This window comes from Aulonocara stuartgranti, assembly GCF_965226115.1.
Source record: "Aulonocara stuartgranti genome assembly, chromosome: 3".
Taxonomy (NCBI): Eukaryota; Metazoa; Chordata; class Actinopteri; order Cichliformes; family Cichlidae; genus Aulonocara; species Aulonocara stuartgranti.
The window spans coordinates 30,026,368-30,048,489 of NC_138941.1; the positions used below are offsets into that span (position 1 = coordinate 30,026,368).

At 41.1% G+C, this 22,122-nt stretch overlaps 1 protein-coding gene across 1 annotated transcript; it reads left to right on the forward strand.

The window, feature by feature from the left end:
* The first annotated feature begins 237 nt into the window (after positions 1-237).
* On the forward strand, positions 238-22,049 carry LOC309701734 (protein O-GlcNAcase). The gene is made up of 17 exons (XM_082525949.1): positions 238-459; positions 4,935-4,986; positions 9,013-9,110; positions 9,585-9,715; positions 9,796-9,967; positions 10,088-10,186; positions 11,391-11,660; positions 12,481-12,567; positions 12,825-13,300; positions 13,407-13,581; positions 14,965-15,021; positions 15,345-15,430; positions 15,570-15,674; positions 15,918-16,009; positions 16,111-16,300; positions 17,948-18,107; positions 18,512-22,049. The coding sequence occupies exons 1-17, from the start codon at positions 420-422 to the stop codon at positions 18,646-18,648; spliced, it is 2,427 nt and encodes an 808-aa protein (XP_082382075.1). The 5' UTR covers positions 238-419; the 3' UTR covers positions 18,649-22,049.
* Positions 22,050-22,122: the final 73 nt, after the last annotated feature.

A 22,122-nucleotide genomic window follows, 5' to 3' on the forward strand; every position in this document is an offset into this window, starting at 1 on the left:
TTTGTGGATTTACACACCTACATTTAACAGATATTTAATGACTTGTCCTGGCTGATTTCCATCATCTTCATTCTCTTGTATTGTCAGTAAAATATCGTGGTTTTTTTTGTTTTTTGTTTTTTAACCTATACCCACCTCTTTAACGGGATCATTTAAATTGTTAGTGGGTTGTATGTTGTGTTAACATTTTTCTGAAATTACTCGGCACTTTGCTGGTAAAAAAAAGTACGAGGTTCGCTTGAGCACCTGAACGCAGCACGGGAGCATCAGCGCTGTGTAGAAAAGGAAAAGAGGAGGAGGTGGAAGCAGATCGAGAAGAGGCATGAAGACTATCCCCGGGATCTAAGCTGACAGGATAGGCAGAGCATCTTGTCTGCCCTCGCTCCTTAGGGGCCGACTGGAAGCGGAGGGAGGCCAGAATGGAGGAGAAGAAGCAGTTCCTTTGTGGGGTGGTGGAAGGTAAGAGCGCTCGACTTCCAGATCGACCTGTCAGATCATGTGATTTTTTTTTCCTCGGGGGGCTGCTTTTAAACAGACCACCATTTGACCTATATCCACAACCGAACATTTTTCTTTACCTACTCGAGACGTGTGTGAGGGGCGTGTGTTTAAGAAAACGGGCCTTGGTGGGATGAAAAGGGTTTTTAAAAAGATCTAGTGGTGATCAGTCAGGCTTGAAGTGGGGATGAAAAAGCAAGCAATGAAAAACGTTCAATACAGTCTTCATTGTGTTTCCTTAGGTTGGAGCCTAAGGAAACACAATGAAAAAGAAAAAGAAGAAGAAGAAGAAGAAGAAGAAGATGATGATGATGATATATATATATATATATATATATATATATATATATATATATATATATATATATATATATATGATGGTAGTGTTGACAGGACAATGAAAGAAATCACCAAAGAAGAGAAGAACTGGAATGACACAAGCTACGAGGATACTGCAAAAGGACATATTGGGAATGGTGACACACCTGTCCCATCATTATATTCCATAACCACCACACTCACACAGAGCCAGCAAATTATGACATGGTATGAAATGAGTAGAACCAGAGCCAGAAAGAAGAACAGCTGTGAAAGGTGAAGTCCACAGTGGTTCCAGTCACATTAAGAATAAGAGTGCAGTCCTCACAAACGGCAAAGTGACTGCCCAGAAGAAACTCCCAGTCTGTTGGAAGACAAGCAGACGTTCAACATTATAGGGTCATTGGTACATGACATCAAATATTTCAAAAACCTAGTTAGCAGCTTGCTTTGAAGATACTACTTGACTACATGCATTATCTGCACGGTAATGCTCCTCTAGTACATGTGCAGACAACGCAGATACCATTTCTAAATGATACCAAGTATCATTTCTACAGCATTGTGTGAAGAGGAAACGTTCGTGTTCAACATAGAAGCCAATGACAAACAATGTGTACTGACAGACATTTATGTGATTATTTTTAATCATCAGGGTGTAATTACTGAAAAGAAATTGACAACCTATAATAAAAAGTTGTCTCAAGTGTTTCTTTTTAATTATTCCCTGCAAAACGGCATTAATTTATTTTGTTTTTTCTGTGTCACTTTTCATGCAGTAGCTTTGATATCACGCTTCAACAGTTTATTTTGTCTTTTATAGTATCACCACTCACCAGTCACTTTATTAGCTACGTCTTGCTAGTACTGGGTTGAACTGAATTAATTGTTCATGGCATGGATTCAACAAAGTGCTGGAAACAATCCCCAGAGATTTTGGTCCATATTGACATGACAGAATCGTACGGTGGCTGTGGATTTGTTGGCAGATTGAGATCTGATGGCTGTGGAGGCTGTTTGAGTACAATGAACTCATTGTTGTTTCCAAGAAGCCAGTTAGAGATGATTTGAGCTTTTTGACATGGCGTGTTATCCTGCTGGAAGCAGTCATCAGCAGATGGGTACACTGTGGTCATAAAGGGATGGACATGGTCATCAACAACTCTCAGACAATCTGTGATATTTAAATGATGCTCAATTGGTAAGAGGTGGCCCAAAATGTGCCAGAAAAATATCCTCCACTCCATTACACCCCACAAGTAGCTTGAACTGTGGATCCATGTGCTCATGTTTTCTATACCAAATTCTGACTCTACCAGATGAATATAACAGACTCATCAGACCAGGAAACATTTTTCCAATTTTCTTTGGAATTTGGTGACCCTGTGGAAACTGTAGACTCAGTTTCCTGTTTCAGTTGTCAGGTGTAGCACCTGGTGTGGTCTTCTGCTGCTGTAGCATATCTGCTTGAATGTTTGCTGTGTGTTCAGAGATGCGCTTCTGCACACCTTGGCTGTAATGAGTGATTTGAGTTAACTCCAAAAATATACAGTTCACAGGAATATAAAACAGGGAGCTGAACTGCTTTCATGTTTTTGCTTAGGGAATTTTTTTAAATGGTCACTGATTAAAATTTAAAATTGTTGCAGATTCATTTTATGTGAGTTGATTCATTGTTTGTGTACTTTTTGGTCTGTCCACCGTCTCAGCTTTATAACTCTATGAATTTCTACCAAAGTGGTGCTGCACACACATTACTTATTCCTGTACATGCTCATCCCTGTGGTGGCATCCAGCAGAGGTAGTAATTGGGTTTGGCTTGGTGGGCAGCTTTACACAGGACACATATGCAGACATGCCATACCCATGCACACCAATATAAAACCAATTCCCCAAAGGTATTTAGCAGGAGAAAGCAGTCAAAATTGTAAGTGTATCTGATTTAATTTTTACTCTGACCCATTTACTGTACACAGACACTCGCACATACACACACATTGCAGACTTATTCAAAACACAAAGGAGGAAGAGGGACACTGGAGATGCTCCCATTTCTAAGAATAGAAGCTGTGATGGAGAGTGTAGTTGGAAATGAATTATGGCTGTGCCAAACGCAGCAGGCATGTGACCACATACAGTGGGGCAAAAAAGTATTTAGTCAGCCACCGATTGTGCAAGTTCCCCCACTTAAAATGATGACAGAGGTCAGTAATTTGCACCAGAGGTACACTTCAACTGTGAGAGACAGAATGTGAAAAAAAATCCATGAATCCACATGGTAGGATTTGTAAAGAATTTATTCGTAAATTAGGGTGGAAAATAAGTATTTGGTCACCTCAAACAAGGAAAATCTCTGGCTCTCACAGACCTGTAACGTCTTCTGTAAGACGCTTTTCTGTCCCCCACTCGTTACCTGTATGAATGGCACCTGTTTGAACTCATCATCTGTATAAAAGACACCTGTCCACAGCCTCAAACAGTCAGACTCCAAACTCCGCCATGGCCAAGACCAAAGAGCTCTCGAAGGACACCAGGAAAAGTATTGTAGACCTGCACCAGACTGGGAAGAGTGAATCTACAATAGGCAAGCAGCTTGGTGTGAAAAAATCAACTGTGGGAGCAATCATCAGAAAATGGAAGACATACAAGACCACTGATAATCTCCCTCGATCTGGGGCTCCACGCAAGATCTCATCCCGTGGGGTCAAAATGATCATGAGAACGGTGAGCAAAGATCCCAGAACCACACGGGGGGACCTGGTGAATGACCTGCAGAGAGCTGGGACCAAAGTAACAAAGGTCACCATCAGTAACACACTACAACGGCAGGGAATCAAATCCCGCAGTGCCAGACGTGTTCCGCTGCTGAAGCCAGTGCATGTCCAGGCCCGTCTGAAGTTTGCCAGAGAGCACATGGATGATACAGCAGAGGATTGGGAGAATGTCATGTGGTCGGATGAAACCAAAGTAGAACTTTTTGGTATAAACTCAACTCGTCGTGTTTGGAGGAAGAAGAATACTGAGTTGCATCCCAAGAACACCACACCTACTGTGAAGCATGGGGGTGGAAACATCATGCTATGGGGCTGTTATTCTGCCAAGGGGACAGGACAACTGATCCGTGTTAAGGACAGAATGAATGGGGCCATGTATCGTGAGATTTTGAGCCAAAACCTCCTTCCATCAGTGAGAACTTTGAAGATGAAACGAGGCTGGGTCTTCCAACATGACAATGATCCAAAACACACCGCCCGGGCAACAAAGGAGTGAGAAGCATTTGAAAGTCCTGGAGTGGCCTAGCCAGTCTCCAGACCTCAACCCCATAGAAAATCTGTGGCGGGAGTTGAAAGTCCGTGTTGCTCGGCGACAGCCCCAAAACATCACTGCTCTCGAGAAGATCTGCATGGAGGAATGGGCCAAAATACCAGCTACTGTGTGTGCAAACCTGGTAAAGACCTATAGTAAACGTTTGACCTCTGTTATTGCCAACAAAGGTTATGTTACAAAGTATTGAGTTGTATTTTTGTTATTGACCAAATACTTATTTTCCACCCTGATTTACGAATAAATTCTTTACTAATCCTACCATGTGGATTCATGGATTTTTTTTTCACATTCTGTCTCTCACAGTTGAAGTGTACCTCTGGTGCAAATTACTGACCTCTGTCATCATTTTAGGTGGGGGAACTTGCACAATCGGTGGCTGACTAAATACTTTTTTGCCCCACTGTAAGCATGGGAAGAAACATTTTGTGTAGCTGTACTTTACAGAAATGCAGCTGCTAACAGTGTCCAGTAATTCTCTGATTTGTGAATAAACGCTGCATTAATTAGGAGTTAAATGCCATACATATATGTGTATCAAACAATATTGTTAACCAACAAGCACATTGTTTTAAATTGCAATTGCATGCGCTGAAAGGTTATAGTCAAAGACCTTTTCCTTTTGTGTATAAATGTGAGACTGCAGTGTAAATTTCATGTTTACTGTTGAATCATGTGATAGCAAGTGAGGAAGTCATTGACGATCTCATTTGAGTGTGCATTAACACAATCATCTTTTCATCCAAGTGATTCAGTTATCTGCGTGCACTCAGTTCTGTATTTTTCCTCATCAGGTTTTTATGGGAGGCCTTGGTCTATGGATCAGAGGAAAGTACTCTTCCAGTGGTAAGTCTCCCAACACTTCATCAAGATATTCGTGCTTTTTCTGCATCCCTGCTTTCCCTCTTTTGTATGCACAGTCTGTGAGCACAGGTGAGCATGCATATGTCTTCTAACCCTGGTCAGACGGGATGTTTCTGTGTCGCTGATCTTCTTTTCCCCAAAACAGTGTGGGCTCAGGAGCTGCTGACTTGATGCCTTTAGGCTGAAACCAGATCCAAACCTCTATTTCAGTGCCAAGCACAGCTTCAGAGAGAAATTACTGAGGCAGAATGATTCCATAGCAAAGGACAGCTTCATCCTCAGTGCTCAGCTATGGGTGACAGGAGGGGAAAGGAGAGGCAGACACTACATCTTGTTATAGTGAAAGGATTAAGAAAGAGGTTCAAAACATCTTCTTTTACCATCTTTGATGTTAAAACTTATTTTGCGAAGTTTTTACTCTGGTGCAATGCATTTCCAACGCTGCAGTGGGAAATTTATCAAAGGTCAAGTTATTAAAATGATAATATCATATAATTAAAGTGCCCCATTATTCAAGGGATACCTTTTATGCTCCTCTTTATTTCCTGTCATACACATCAGTGTATGTCTAGTAATCCACAGAAGCACAGAAGCCCCACCTACCTTTTATTCAAACCTTTTCTTTGAAAGAGGCAGCCAATCAGAAGAAGGTTTGCTGAGAGAGGGGACGGATATTATTACAAGATGAGCTAAATGGAAAATGGATGAGCTGATGGGCTGCACCAAGGCCCAGCATAAGTTAAATAAAGGTTAAATTTAGTCTAAGAATTAGAAATTCAAGCTTGAAATGAGCAGGTTAGCTCCCCTTTAAGTGTCTGCACATAAACTATTATCTGCTGAGCATGAAGCTCTGCAATGAAGAAGCTTTCAAGGACCATCACACTCTTCAGGTGGTTGGAGTGATACAGTGCAGTCCCAGCATGACAACAACTTAAAAACGGAAGACAAATGCTGTTTAAGCCAGATAAAATCAACGTTCTGGGTAATCAAATGTTCTTAAGAGTAAGGCTGCTATCAGAGGCAGGAATCTAATTTAAAGGCAACACTGTTGGGGTTCAAATCTTGACTAAACGAAGGCAAAAATAGCTCCTTATTGAGTGGGCCACAGCACTTTTCATTAACAGTTTGATCAGCTCACAAAGAGAGACAAGCTCTTTCAGCATGAATCACCTCCCAGTGATTTTCATGACAGCAGAGGCAGAATACTAATAGACTATTTTTCAGCACACATTCAAAGCGGCATTTTCTTGTCCATTCAGGAAGTAGCCATCAGGAACACAACAATAAAGCAACAACAGCGAGTTAAATACAAACGACTGCACTAATTAACAATGAGGCAATCCCTTTTTATGTATGTTCACATTTGCCCACCTCATAAGACTGATTAAATCTTGATGTTAAGTACAAGCGGAGCAGCATAAATCCCTGTTGGGAGCTGTGACACAGTTGTGTTGCTCAGCAGCCAATAGTCACAGCCGTCTGCATCCCCAGAGAGGGTAGGTCCCCCTGCTTCTCTTCTTTCCACTGCCATTGAATGATATATGCGCATGATATATTTCCAGTTTTTTTAAGGCTCGTTGTTTGTGCTTGTTATTGTGATTTAGAAGGTTTTGGATTGTGAAAAAGAAAGAAAAGACATGATCAGCAGTTTTGTAAGTTGCTCAAATCTATCTATAAACTTGCACTGCATTGGGAGGATGCAGAAAACTGGGTAACGAGGCAGTGGATGCTTTATAAAGAGAATTAATTTATTTTCCAAAACTTCTGCGTAGCTGCAGCTGAGTGTGTGGGCTCCAGGTTTATTTATAGACAAGCTCTTTTAGACTCCAGTGTGGGGTGCAGGCAAAAATCATACGCTGAATGTTGCGTAAGATTGGCCGTGGATGCGTGTACAGTATGTAATTGTGTGTGTGTGACTGTGTGTTTGAGGGAGGTAGGATGCAGCTTTGTGGAGGCGACTTACCATCTGTGCAGGAAGTGAAGCAGAGAGAGAGAGAGATCGAGAGCACAGCAAACCTACAAAATGACAAGAAAGACAAGAGCCGGTCCATGTACAGAGACAAAGCAGTGTTCATGTTTGTATATTTGTGCGTGTATGAATGATGTTGGTATTGTTTCCCTCTTAGTACTATGCTCTATTTATAATTCAGGAGGTCATTTCCTGTAACTGAGACAGCCTTGGAGACTCTCGATCGATATTGTGGATCTATTTTCTTGCAGCCAGATCCACTTTTTTTGTTTGTTTTTTTCCCCTCCTGTCTTCGCTCTTAGCGCCAATTCTGTCTCTATCACTCTGTCTCGCTCCATGGGTTGGATGTTGAATGATATGTACGCTTACACAGAGCAAGTCCAGCACGATATGTTGAAGTGAAGAAATAATGCAGAAATACACCAAAGCAGCTGATTTTGCAGAGTGTGATTTCCTAATGACGTCATCCATTCTTTTCTGCTGGCAGACACACCTGCCTACGGTAATCTGCACAATTTGTGAAGATAGCTACAAATTCCACATTGGTCTGTTCTTGCCTCATTGTTTTGTCATTGTCCCCCTGCTTCCTTTTCTTTTTTCTACACGATACCGTCACTTCTTTCTTTGTCCTCTAGCATGTCTTTGCTGGGGCCTTGATTCAGATTATTTCACTATTATTAGTTTGGGCCATTGATATATTCTGAACCATTTATCCGGTAACGTGTCATAAACTTTACTAGGATGTTTTTGTTTGAGGTTGTCTTTTCTGTGCCCAGTGCAAACATTCAAGTCACAAATTACTAGATTGCTGCTACTTTTCTTGAATTGTTTAAATTGTATGCAATACCTAAAATCATGCACAGAAACCCAAGTCCTGCCTCACCCCTGAAACTTCTGCCTGAGCTCAACCTCTAGCTTCAAAATATATAAGATGAGTCAAGTGACTAACAGTTAAATATACAAAATATTTATGGTGGTTTAATCCATATTCAGCCATTTAGAAGTATGGATTCATGAACTGCACCAGAAAGCAGTGACTCTAATTCATACCTAAGTGTGAGCTACTCCCAAATACAAATGTGGTATATGGGAGAGTAACTGTAACTTAACTCTAAGGAGTATTATTATTAAAAAAACAACCAAAAAAAACAACCAAAAATTCAACTACTGCAGCCCACCAGGCTGCATGATGCTGCACTGGTTAGAATTGGCAACTCACAGCAAGAAGGTTCCTGATATGAGTCCCAATTCTGGCCTTTTTGGAATTTACTCTACTTGTCACTCGAGCCATCTTTTAATTTGTTAAGCTTTTTTTCACTCCATGGCTTCCTGAAACTAAAAGCTATTCAACCAATTGAATAACTATGCAGGTTTCCTTTGAGTATTCCAGTTTCCTCCTGTAGTCCAGACACATGCATGTTAGATTAACTGATTATTCTACACTGACCATAAAGTGCTTTGAGTCTATATAAGTGTGTGGTTAAAAATGTGACTTGAGTGGGAAAACACTACATAAATGCAAGTACATTACATTACCATCCTGTGGTGAGTCACAGCAGCTGTGATTTTTCAGCAGCTTTTTTGTTTCCTGGCTCTGAACTTGGTAAAAGAGCTTTTGTCCATTTAGCACCCTTGGCCTGGAACAAACTGCAGAAGGAATGGAAAATGACTGAATTCATTTCATTAAGTGCTTTTAAATCTAAACTACGAATCCTTGAGGCCAAGTCCATAACATGTAACTGTTTCAATTAGATTGATTGTCATTTTAACTGACTTTTTTATTTTTATTTGAATTTTATTTTTTATTTTATTTGTATTCTTTCACTTATTGTTGCATGTGTGTTGTTGCTGCCTGTGTTTGAGTAATTTCTGTAACTGTGAGACATCTGCTGCTGCCTATCTTGGCCAGGTCTCCCTTGAAAAATAGGTTTTTAATCTCAATGGGATCTTCCTGGTTAAATAAAGGTTAATAAATAAAAACTCTGAGTGTGAGCATTGTGACAACATGTGACCCATCTGGTCATGTCTTTCTCCATCAGGATGCAGCACTGGGGGTTGAACACCTACCTGTACGGTCCGAAAGATGACCTGAAACATAGACTGTTGTGGAGAGAAGTCTATTCTCCTGAAGAGGAGGGTAAGGACCTCTAACCATAGCAAATTTTCACTCATGTGGGCATCCATGGTTTCCTGAAAGCTGTAAAACCAATTTAATCTATTTAAAGGGGAACCACAAGCGCACAATCAGACTATTGATTCATTGTACACTAGTATAGCAGAACGTCTCTGACACATTCTGAAATTTCCCTTTTGGCATTAAATGTATGTTTCATTGTGATCATAAAGCGTCTACAGTTTTTATGATGTCCATTATATTTTTTATTGCACCTTTTACTGCGAGAGTCAAGCTGATTTCCACAAAGATACATAAAAAGAGGGGAAGGGAAATGTCAGTACACATTATAACGCAGCTCAGGATTTAGTATGTAATCTTGTCATATAAAAAAAGTGAAAACAAAATATTCAGACATCTTTAATCAGTGTTTAAAAACATTTTTGGCCTGTTTTAAAATTCATGTTTAGTATTTTTCCACTTTTCTCATCCTCTCAGGTCAGCTGCGTACTCTCATTGTAGAGGCCCAGTCAAGAGGCCTCAGGTTTGTTTATGCGCTGTCTCCTGGTCAGGACATAGTCTTCTCTTCTTCCTGTGACTTGACTCTACTTAAACGCAAGCTAAGACAGGTAGGCTACACGAGGTCATCTACTACAGAAGTTTCATTGATTTCTGTATTCTTTAAACTCAACCTCATCACTCTGTCCAGGTATCAGACCTGGGTTGCCAGGCATTTGCCATTCTGTTCGATGACATTGATCACTCCATGTGTCAAGCCGACAGCGAGGCCTTCACTTCATTTGCCCACGCTCAGGTCACAGTAACTAATGAGATTTATCGGTTCCTGGGGGAACCGCCTGTCTTCCTGTTCTGCCCTACAGGTAGGCTTGTAGATTGAGGACTTGTTACAGGACTGAAAATTATACAAAAAAATGTAACATGAGCACTTTTTATATTTGCCTCTTCATTAAATATCACTGCTTTTCTCCCTCTCTGTGTAGAGTACTGTGGTTCTCTCTGTTCTCCCAGTGTATCCAAGTCTCCCTACCTGCAAACTGTGGGAGAGGACCTGCTGCCTAACATAACAGTAATATGGACAGGTAAGATGTATATTTGTTATATATTTTTTTATTGTGACCCTGTGAACTACAATTTTAGTGCTGATTTCATATTATTTTATATTTATAGTACTTGAAGCACTGTCTGTGTTCAGCCATGACAAGTTTTACTCAATCTGTGCCACTTGCATATTTCAGATATAATCTTCATTGCTCAGAACAGTGACTTTTGTTTCACTAGTGAGACCTGCAGCAGGTCTATAGGCCTTAGGTCATGTTGGCAATGGCACTTGTCCAATTTAAAAGAATAGAATTCGCTGGTTAGCTAACTTATATGGTGCTCTGACATTGTTTTATATGGACAGTATATGCATGTGGTGTACCTGTTTTTTTTCTGTGCGTTTCCTTAATTGCTTATCTGTTATTGGACTTGATTCTGCTGAAAACTGTCACAATTTACTACTACAAAATCCTTCTAAACAGGCGGTGCTGGAAATATGGGGCAGGAAGTCTGTACTGTAGTTCAAAAATGAAAATCAAAAGACCAAATAGGGCACAAAGAAACCAAACTCAGATGAAAGGCTCAAAACATAAGTGATTAGAAACACAAGGGAGTTGCAGCAAGAGCCTGATAGATTGACACTAGAGAGGGAAGGCCTGTAACCGGCAGGTGAAGTCATGCATTTAGGAAGGTGGGAGAAGAAAAACGGGAAAGAAAAAAATGCAAAAGCTCACATGAGAAACTAACCTTCAAAGTGAAGGAGGGAGTAAATCGAAAGAGAGACAGAATGAACTCAGACCTCACCAAAAAAGAGGGGCTGAAGCAGAAGGAACAGAAGGAACACAGAGAAAAACCTTCAAAAACACAAAAGCACCGAAAAGTTTAAGATTCATAATAGAATCTGTAGCTCATTACAAAGCCCATAACGTTAACTGGAACAGACACAAGTTTGTATTCCAATGGTTTAATGTGATTTGGAGCAGAGCCAGCAGCCCTTCTAGTTTGAATGAGAAACAACCAGTCCCTCCAGGAGGACCAGAACAGGGACATTGCTCTGCATGCCAAATATGCATCAAAGCTTGTAGAAATATTTTAGGTGCGTGTCATTAAAACGTACTGTAAGCACCTTGTAAGTATTTCACAGTAACATTGTTATCTGACTGTAGGTTTATTTATTTAGCTGTCCTAATGTAAACCTCTTAAATGGAAAATGATTTTTGAGCACTGGGCTTTCTCTTTCCACAGGCAGTAAGGTCATTTCCAGGAAACTCTCACTGGAATCCCTGGCTGAGGTGGAGTCAGTCCTCCAACGCCCCCCACTTATCTGGGACAATCTGCACGCAAATGACTATGACTCCAGGCGCCTGTTTTTGGGGCCCTTTAAGGGTCGAGAGCCTCAGCTTAAGAACCATCTCAGGGGCCTGCTGCTTAACCCCAACTGTGAGTTTGAAGCCAACTACATCCCGCTGCACACGCTGGGAAGCTGGCACAGAGCTGGGAAAGAGGATACGAAAGGTGAGGGATCCAACTGAGGGAAGGCAGATGGAGTGAGGGAGTATGATGAGACAGGAGATGTCCTGAGTTAATAAACTAATATTGTCTCTGCCAGACCACATCCATGTACAGTTAGTCCCATCGCTTCAGGAGAAATGTTTAATAAGCCCGTGTTGCTTGGCAACTAGCATCATTTTGACCACCAGACAGCCATTGTGTCTGATATTACCTACCAAATAAGCAAAGTTAAAGCTCCATCTGTTGTTCTAAAGTCACTTGTTAAGCTTTCAGCCTACACAGTTTCACCAGCCTCAATCTGCCTTTATTGTAAAAGCTGTTAAAACATTGTGACTTTAAGTCATTTCATTAGTCTTTCTCACACGGTGTATAATAAGTTATGTGTTCGAAGTGTAATGTAAGAATTCCTGTCACGCATCTGTAAAAGTGGGGCTCAGCATCATTTGATATGTTGTTCATATTCATTGCATCTCATTTACCATGAGAGTAAAATGCAGAGAAACAGAGAAGCAGTGTAGCGTGTGATGTTCTGAAGACTGGGTGGGGGAGAGGTGATGATTGAGGAATAATTGCACGGTGTGATGGAGGAGGAAATGAGGAGAGAGCCCGGTCCCTCTGCGGAGGAAAAACTGAGCGGTAGGCTGGAGGACAAAAGAGGCTTTCAGAAGAAGAGATGAGAAAAATTTTAATTGTTACGGCAGGTTTTGTTGTGCATACCTGTAATAATTTCCTTATAGTGTCGTGTAAGCTAATAACCATTACAGAACGAGTATGCAAGGTGTGGCTGTTTTTGGTTGTCAATGCATTGCTGTGTGTCCGCCAGATGAGGAGTGTGAGTACTGTCCTGATAGAGCTCTGTCTGCTGCACTGAAAGACTGGATGGAAGAACTCAACCAACCTTTACAAGCTGGTAAAATCTATCTATCTATCTATCTATCTATCTATCTATCTATCTATCTATCTATCTATCTATCTATCTATCTATCTATCTATCTATCTATCTATCTATCTATCTATCTATCTATCTATCTATCTATCTATCTATCTATCTATCTATCTATCTATCTATGTTTAAACACTGATGAATTATTGCAGTTTATATTCAGTGTAGTGTTGTTACTCAAACACACAACCTGTGCGTGTTTTTTACTTTCATGATAATTGTAGGCCGGCAGAACACAAGGACAGACCAGCGTGCCTCTGTCCCAACATCTCACTGTAAAACTCCTGACAGATCTGACTGTCCTTCCACCTTCAGAGGAACCTCTACTGTGGCCAAACTCCCAGTCTTCCCCCTGAATTCCAGCTCCCCTCCGTCCTCACCCACTAAAGTCAATGGGGAGAGGGAAGGACGAGAGTGGGAAAAAAGGAAATCATACCAGTCTTGCCAACCGATCCAGCAACCTCCAGGAACTAAGCCTGGAGCACCTGCGGCTGGAGGTCGGGGACAGAAAGCCCAGGTTCATGGGCTCTGCGGTGGGAAAGGTCTGCTAAGTGAGTCGCAGGTGCGGCTGCTGGTTGGTCTTCATTATCTCCCTCACGAGCACGGCCCATCAGCCCAGAAGCTACTGCAGGATCTGACCTGGCTGAAAACAAACTGCCAGCTGGTCAGTACTAACAGCAAGAAGGCAGCACCTCAAAAGGTCGGTGAGGATTATGAGGGGAGTTTTTGTTGAGGTACTTGGATTGGTCGTGTACGTTACACGTGAGAAAGAACAACATAATGTTTTTTTTTTACTATGTCCTCAGGTTGATGAATGGCGTGGGCGGGCCTCCAGGTTTCTTTCTCTGTGTGAAGACATAGCGCAGCTCCACTGCAGTGTCGTGGGTGGGAACAACAGGGCTGTGCTCTATGACCTTTACCCTTATGTGTGGGACTTGAGGAACACAGCTCTGGTGGCAAAGGCATTTATATGCTGGCTTGGTAAGGACAGAAGCAATATACTGCTATACTATCACTGGACTCTGCATTGGTTTGATCTTCCCTGCTGTACGAGAATGTGCCATGATAATGAGGCCATTTAAGTACATTGAACTCATATTATCACATTCAAGAAACACCAAAACGGTGCGTTGTCCTGCTGGAAGCAGCTGTCAGAAGACGTATCACTGTGGCCATAAATGGATGGACATGGTTAGTAACAATACTCAGGCAGGCTGTGCCATTTAAATAGGAAAAACTTCCCCACACTCTTACACTAAGGCTACCAGATAATGCAGGATCCTTCCTTTCATTTTGTTTACACCAAATTCTGACTGTAACATTGGAATATTGTAGGAGAAATCAACTCATCAGACCAGGCAATAGCTTAACAATCTTTTATTTGTCCAAGTTTGAACTGTAGCTGCACTTTCCTGTTCTAAGCAGACAGGAGTGCTTCAAGGCATGGCACGTAAATCACTTAAAATCACTTAAACTTAAATTTGTGAGCTGATCAGATATTTCTGTTAATGAACTGAGACAAGCTTAGCTGAAGGAAGTGGACAGGGAGTTATCTATATATAGACAGATAAATAGATAACTATAGATAGATATACATGTAGAACGGCAGAATGTTCACTCCTGTTTCTTGCTTTAAGGTATTAAAGGAGGAAGTTATTTGTCGCTCACATTCAAACAAGTTTCCACTGAAATTCTGTGCTGTTACAGCTATCCCACAGCAATTGTGCCACATGTGAGGTACAGTTGTTACACAATGTGTTTCACTTGAACTTGAGAAAGTACAGACGTGCCCACTTAACTGCTTGCAAAGTGCTTTGTCTGGATGTGATAATTAGGTTAAGTTAATTAAAGAATACTAGATAAATAAATATTACAGTGCTACCCTACAGTAGCAGAACAGAGCATAACAGCATAGTAGAAGTATACCACTTGGTCCTAGTATACTAGAAGCACGCTGCAGTATATAGTTTACCATGCTATTGAACTGATGTTATATTGAGAAACTGTGTAGTATTATAGTGCTATAGTGTAAGAGCTCAACATAATATTCTGCTGTAGAATACAATAATAGTATACTATAGTATTGTATAATATTGCATGTAACAGATTACTATTGTTTTGTGTATCCAATAATAATTTATCTACTGTCCGGTTGTATGATTACTATTTTAGTCGTATGCCCTATAGTCTCTGCTCTATTATTTATAGCATTATATAATGTAGCACATACTATATACTGTACTGTATTCAGTACTTATGTTAAGAGAGGACACTGGTGGAATCAGCGGTTTTGTAGATTATTGCCAGTCATTGTCTGTGGCTCATTTTTCTCTTACGCTCTAACGTGCCCATTTACTCACTCAGATGGACGAGTGTTGAGTGACAGCTCTGCCCTCGGCTCCTGGAGGAACTGCTTCCAATGTGAGTAAGCCTGATCTCTGATGGTCTTTAAACTTTTTGTATCTGCGCCTGAAATAAATTACTACAAAACTCAGTCATTACTTCTCAGCTCGAGCTCAGTGGAGCCCAGCTGATAGGGAGGACTGAATTTTTTATGACAAGTTTATTTCAGCGAGCGTCTCTTGTGGTGCTGTAATGCTGTAAAGCTCTACAGTTTTTTGCTCGACATAAAATTTTCAAGCTGCGCGATCATTCTCTATGTGCACTGGTAACTTTTCTGGTATTTCACTGGCCCTGAACATGTGATGTAGCCTGTCACATATGATTGTTTTTTTCTGTATTAGGGTGTGGGAAGACCACGGGAGCGGACCAATTGGGAGTAGAGTCTGAGCCATGGGCGTTCAAAGGGGGTGTGTCAGGGGAGGTGCAGGTAGTGTGTTATATTTCAGATGCCATTCGTGATGTATCTCTTCTTAAATTCTTGACAATATTTTACTCTGCTCTATCAAGTCAAGCCCCCTAAAACTGCCTAATGTGTGTGCATGTTTTTTTCCCCATGTTGTGTGCAGATGCTTCTCCCAGTAGGGAGCAGCAGTGAACTTTTTACTCATCCTCCTCCTCTCTTCCCTACCACTCGCCTCTACAACATCAGGCCCTACCACAGCAAAGACAAGGTAGTCTCACCCACACACAGAAACTCTTGACATAGCACAACTGGCAAAGAGGTTAAACAAAAGGGGAATTGGAAAGTCATGTGTTAGCTTTTACAGTTGCATTAAACAATCAGGGAGCAAACCAGTAGATCATGTAGGTGGAACTTTCAGGTGGAAATTTAAATTGTTAAAAGTCGTAGATTTTTAGTTCAACATTTAAACATTGGTGTGGGAAGACACATGGTTTAATGGTTGTGTACTTAGGTGGAGCTGTATCGAATGGTCCGCCAACTTCACCTGAGGACACAGGGTGGGCCAGAGTCTAGTGCTGCTCATCCAGATGTCATAGGAGACAGGTGTGTCTGCGTGTGAGAGAGAAAAGAAACTCAATCAGGAAATGTGCAACGATTTGTCAAATACTGTATCAAATCAATAACACTTGATTTCACTCTCTTAGATGTCTTGGACCATGCCTAGCTTTGTGCCCCGAGTACAGCTTCATCTTGGAGGATGAGCTGGGCGTTTGCGGCTGTGTGTTAGGCATCTTGGATGTTCGCTCCTTTGCCAAGCGGTGCCAGGCCAGCTGGATACCCGCCATGAGGGACAAATACCCACCAAAAATGAACGGCACACATCCAAACACCCAGGTGAATACGTGGGTTTTACCCTCTCACAAGAAGTCAGTTAAACCTCTCTTTTTGGTTGACACCCTATGCTGAAACATAAATGCTCACAGAGTACACAAAGCTATAAACATACCCGACAGACCAGTTTTACATTACGCACATTAACTTAAGACTTATGAGTACCTGCTGTCACACCATCTGGATTCCTCTGTGCAGGATAATAAGTCGCTGGGAGTTAGGTGGAACACATAGGTAGACAAAGACAATAACACACACACACACACACACACACACACACACACACACACACACACACACACACACACACACAGATTTAATGATTTAATGATTTAATTTAGTATGTGTCTAAGGGCCACCTGCAGTATTCCTTCTGTCTTTAGTGGGCCTGTTTTCTGTATCAGCGGGTTAGTGTGTAAACTTGCGAACGGTGCATTCAGATTTACCAGCTGTCATGTGAATGTGACTAATTGTTAATAAAAAGAGAAATGCAGAAATATGGCAAATATGGGGAAGGTAAGGATTTAAGTGCTTTAAAATACAGAATGGTTATTGAGAACTGAAGTACAGTAGCGCACACGGCTGATGTTGTTTTTGCCCATCATCACTATTCAGTGATCTCTGGCAAAGAGCCAAGCATAAATGGTGGTGAGCAGCAGACAGAGTCAAACTCTGACATGTGTGGAGGATTCATTTAGCCGCTCTGTGCGTCACAGAGCAAACTGACAGCTATGCTGTGGATCATTCACACGTCAGCAGGCAGCCACAGGTGCAGAAAAATTTAAAGTTTACCAGCTGAAAGCTTTCGTCACATGCAAACTGGCTAGGGAACAAGAATGTTCGATCTAGGAATCCATCGGTTAGTCCGCTCAGTTGGGAGGGCTGGCACCTTAAGAGGCTTCCAGTGTAGCCAGTAGATATCCACGCCAGCGCCTCCAGTTCCATCTACTGGTCAGTGTTTACAAATGCAGCAAAATGAAAACAAAGAAAAAACGATTGTCAAAATCTTGGATTGAGCTTGCATTTTTCTCTCCACAGGGACTGTTTACTAACATTCAGCCATAGTATGCTCAAATTTGATTGGTCAGGAATACAAGTGGGTTACAAATGGGTTAAAGAATCTACCAAAAATGGCCTCCCTCATTGACCGATGCTACATATTCATAAGCATTTATCTGTTTATAGAGAACATTTAATTATTTTCCCCCTGTTTTGTGTCACATAGTTACATATTACTGGTATGTTATACAAATAGCTGCTTATTACATTACCTCACTTGAAATCTAGTTGCTGTTAGCTAACTCAGTTCCAAGAAAAATGCTCATCAGCTTCTGAGACAGGAAGTACATTAGACTCATCCCAGAAGTCTTTGCATATAAATATAAAAGCTGCTGATTAAGGAGTGTCTGCTGGGGTCACCAGGCAGTACTTGTACACTTAAAATGTAGCGTCAGCAAATCCTAATTTGTAATGATAATTAGTGTTTTACTGTGTGTTTGTATTCATTTTAAGGTTTTAAGGTTGCTGGGTAACTGGAAACGAGTCTGGTACCAAACGTGCCTAATTGGTAACATCTAGTGGCAGCTGGAGGAAGAACAATCTTCTGCAACATGTGAAAGTGCATCTGTGCCTCTGCTCTCCTTTGTGCAGGACCTGATTCAGCTGATGGAGGAGGATCAGGGCGAGTACCCAGACTCGCTGCTCTACCACTTTCCCTCGCAGTTGCGACTGGACGCCCTGCCCGAGCTGGTGGACATCAGCATCAGCCGCACCCTGCTCACCGCCCTCCTCACTGCGCTAAAGGCCAATGGTAAGCTCCACGTGTGTGTTTGCGAGTGTGTCTTTTGTTAAATAAAATTCTGCTGCATATATTAGCATGAATCCGTATGCGCTTATACCCTCAAGGATAAGTAAAAGGATTAGAGGATGAGAAAAGAGCAGAAAAGACATGTGGAGGGTGGAAGAATACTCCAATAATGCAAGAAGGGTTTAAGGGAAAAGCTACCTGTAGTTGTTTTCACACCATTAAATATGAGTTATTAGTTGTAATTGCTGATTATGTTGCTTCTTTAGACTGTGTAAAGGGATTTTGTTATGTAAGTCTGTTATTTATATGTTGCTTGTATATTTGTATGATTTATTCTTGGAGAAAAACTGATCTGTCAATGACTGCCTCTTTGCTTTGCCATTTTTGCACGGTGTGTGTGTGTCTAGGTTCTCAGGGTGTGTTCTGTGAGGTGCAGCCAACAGACCGTCAGAGGCTGGAGTTCTTGACTAAACTGGGCTTCCTGGAGATCCTCAGGGGAGAAGCCAGAAGCAGGGAGGGGGTGGTGCTGGGACGGCTGCTGTGAACATAGAACACACAAAACACTCACATGATCTCACACACACAGGCACACAAACACACCACGACAAACAACAAAGACATTTGCACTGATGTGGTAGATACACAAAGGCACTTATGCACAGAGAGGTGTTAGAAATGCAGTGTGCACGGCACAGACATAAACAACTGTGCTTTGCCAAGAAGTGAGGTCCATATTTTTCTCCATCAAGAGAAGAAACCTTATTTTGAGTGACAATTCTGGATTCCTTTGAGTCTGTGTGGCAGTAATGGGGATCAACCCAGAGCTTTTGGAGGGATTTACAAAATATAAAATAAGCTTAGAGTTTAAACCTTCAGCAGGGCTGTGCTAATCTCTCTCAGATTCCGTCCACGACTGAGGATTAGAAGATTTCTCAAAGAAAGTGAGCAACAGAAGAGTTTGAGATTGTAGCGGAGTGCTCGATCCAAGCAGCTCTGTGGGCCGTAGGTCTTTTCATCATACATGTATGCACATTTTTTTAAAGCTGGAATAATCAGTGTTATTGAGTTTTTTAGTACTTTTTCTTATTTGCTTATTTTTGCGGAGTTTTAAGCTGACAACACTACTAGTTTGATTTATTTGCACCGCTTTCATCAGGTTAATTTTCTGAAATTGCAGCCATGCATTGTTGACAAAAAAAGAAACCTCTTTGTACTCTACCTGCTCTCTGTCCAAAGACTAACGCGTCCAATTATTTCTTAAATATAGCCATAGTAATGTTTTGGGAGTCTTGGGCTTAGGAGTGCTGATTTCATTGCCAGACTCTTCTACACATGTAATTAGCTACAGAGGATCCTATTTAAGCTTCTATAGCTTGCCCAGAGTTGCTGTGCATACAAAACACTTTGCACACTACCTCCACCCTAGCTCCTCCTTTCAGCTTGTGTCTGGCATAATTAGTACCATATCTGTGGTCTTGGTGATGCTTTTCCTGCCTTAAATTTTCCATGCGTACACCCGAAAAAGGCAAGAAAGTCCCAGAAACAAGCCATGCTGCCCAACAGAAGTTACTGCAGATGGAAATAACTGTGTTCTTTTGTACAAAGTGGTCCCGACTGAGGTGATATTTAATGTAATGACCGAGCTTGGTGCTGGTAGGCAGATGTTGTCAGCTTTGGACTGAGGTAGACGTGCCTGTCTCCCTGCTTCCAGCGTGCTAAACTAGCCGTAGCTTCATATTAACCACTCACGGAGCGTGTTGTCAATCTTCAAACTACTTCTAAGTCAAGATGAAATAATCCTTTACAAAACTTGCCCAGGGAAAAGCTTCTGTGGCTAACCTAGCGTCCTCCTCTCTTCGCTTTGTTTATAAATGGTCGTTTTCTTTTTCCTTTTTAAATTTAGGATGTTTTCCAGTGCCTGTCCTGCTGGTTTAAAAAGTATGCTAACATCAAATCAGAACTAGGCTGGCATCACTGTTTACACTCGCTTAGATTAGATGAATGTTTACGTGCATGAAGAACAAAAAACTGTGTGGCTGTTCAGAGAATAGGGACACAAACAAATACCATTGTACTGGCATGCTTGAACATACATGATTTTTTGTGGACAGCCATTGTAGCTGTTATGACGTAGGAACAAAACAAGAAAATGCAAACGCATGCGTGCTAAAATTCATTAGAAACACAGTAACACACACTCAGACACATACACAATCTAAAGTTTACACATATTTGAGTTAGATATAACTGATACCGCTCCCTCATTTGACAAAATTTATACAGCTGTCAGATCTTACAGACATTGTCAGTGTGTAAAAACTGCTACACACTGGCCTAGGTGGTGGTACACGTGTGTATTTTGTATGAGATGTATGCATGTGTGAGTGAGTGCCAAAAAAATACAAACCAAGACAACTTTGTGGTTCTGCCTCTATTCTAAACAGCAGTGAACACAGGTCTGTCTCATCATTACATAGATGTTGTTTCTACAACTTTCTATGACTATTAGTAAAATACAATTATTGCTTTTCCAGGACTGTTACTGCAACTGGCCAATCATGTTGTTGTGATGTCATAGCTTAAAGATTTATGAAAAGGCAGTTAGGAAGTCAGACAAAAGCGCAGAGAGCCAGAAAAAGGAGAAAGATAAAGGGCACGTTATGGTGCTTCACTGTGTTAACCACAGGACTTTCACCCAGGACTCTGGGGTTTATGTTGCACATGAAACCAAAAGCCATTGATAAATCATCATCGTTTGACTAAGCGGCCCACCCTCTTCATTTTTTAAAGTTAAGTTAGAATTATGCAACTAAACAGTTTGAGAAAATGTTGGAGTTATCAAAACATTAACCAGATGTTGGAAAGCCTTTCAAGAAGCCCTGAAGGTGTCACTTCATGACACCACAAGATTGTGATTGGTCAGCAGTGGTGGGCCTGAAGCATCGTCATGTATAATGTTCCAAGTACAGTTGGTGATTTCCAGCTTTGCGATTAACACACACACACACACACACACACACTTGCGCCCGTGTGCACATACAAACACAAACACACACACTCATTCTAAACAAGCACAATGACACTCACAATCAAATCTTCAACTTAAAGTATGTAGAACTATGAATGTTCTTTTTTTGTAATGCAGCTTAAGAAGACGCAACTACTGTTTGTGCAGGTATTTATATTTCTACTTTTTTTAACTATTATGCTCGATCAATCACAGACTGAAAGGCACTTTTGTAAGTTTCTTCTTCTTACCAGCTTCATCAGCATTGTCTGTTAAGTACTTCATGTAGTCCCAGATCTGATAATTGTGTAGAAGAGTAAAAAAAAGGCAGCAAAATATGCATGATGTAGAGGAAATCTTTAGAGAAGATGTCACATTGTTTGTTGCAGAACGCTGTTGTTTCACCTTTATGGAAATTCAGTGTTATTATTATTTTTTTCTAATTTAAAAGTGCGTGTGTGAATGTAGGCGTGCGTGTTTAGGGTGATGATGGGAAATATATGTACGTGAACAATCTACACAGGCAACATGGAGCACTGTGAAAAAAGAAAGCGTAGTGAACTACAATGTTTTTGATTTGGGAGAATTTTTAACAAGTGTCATAAGAATAATAGTAATAATAATAATGATAAAAGTAATAATAATAAAAGCAGTTGCCTTTAAATTCCAGGCCTACGCAGCTGACCACAGTTAAATTCAGCGTCTCATTATCCAGTTTCCTGCCTGCATTGAGCAACATGTATGGTCTGTGTTTACAGTGAGTTCCAGTGGAGTGCTGTTGTATGTCTATGCAGGGTAATGAACGAGTTGGAAAAAAAAAACCTACCAAAAAAAACAAAAAACAAACTAGAATTCAGTCTGTGTTTTTATTGACAATAACAGTAAAACTGTCATTTAAAAAACCCCCCAAAAAACATGATTTTATTGACTTGTTGATTTTCATGCTTATTAAAAGAGGTTTTCTTTCCCTTTAAAGTGCCTGTTTCTGTCGGCTTTGTGTGTCATTTGAGG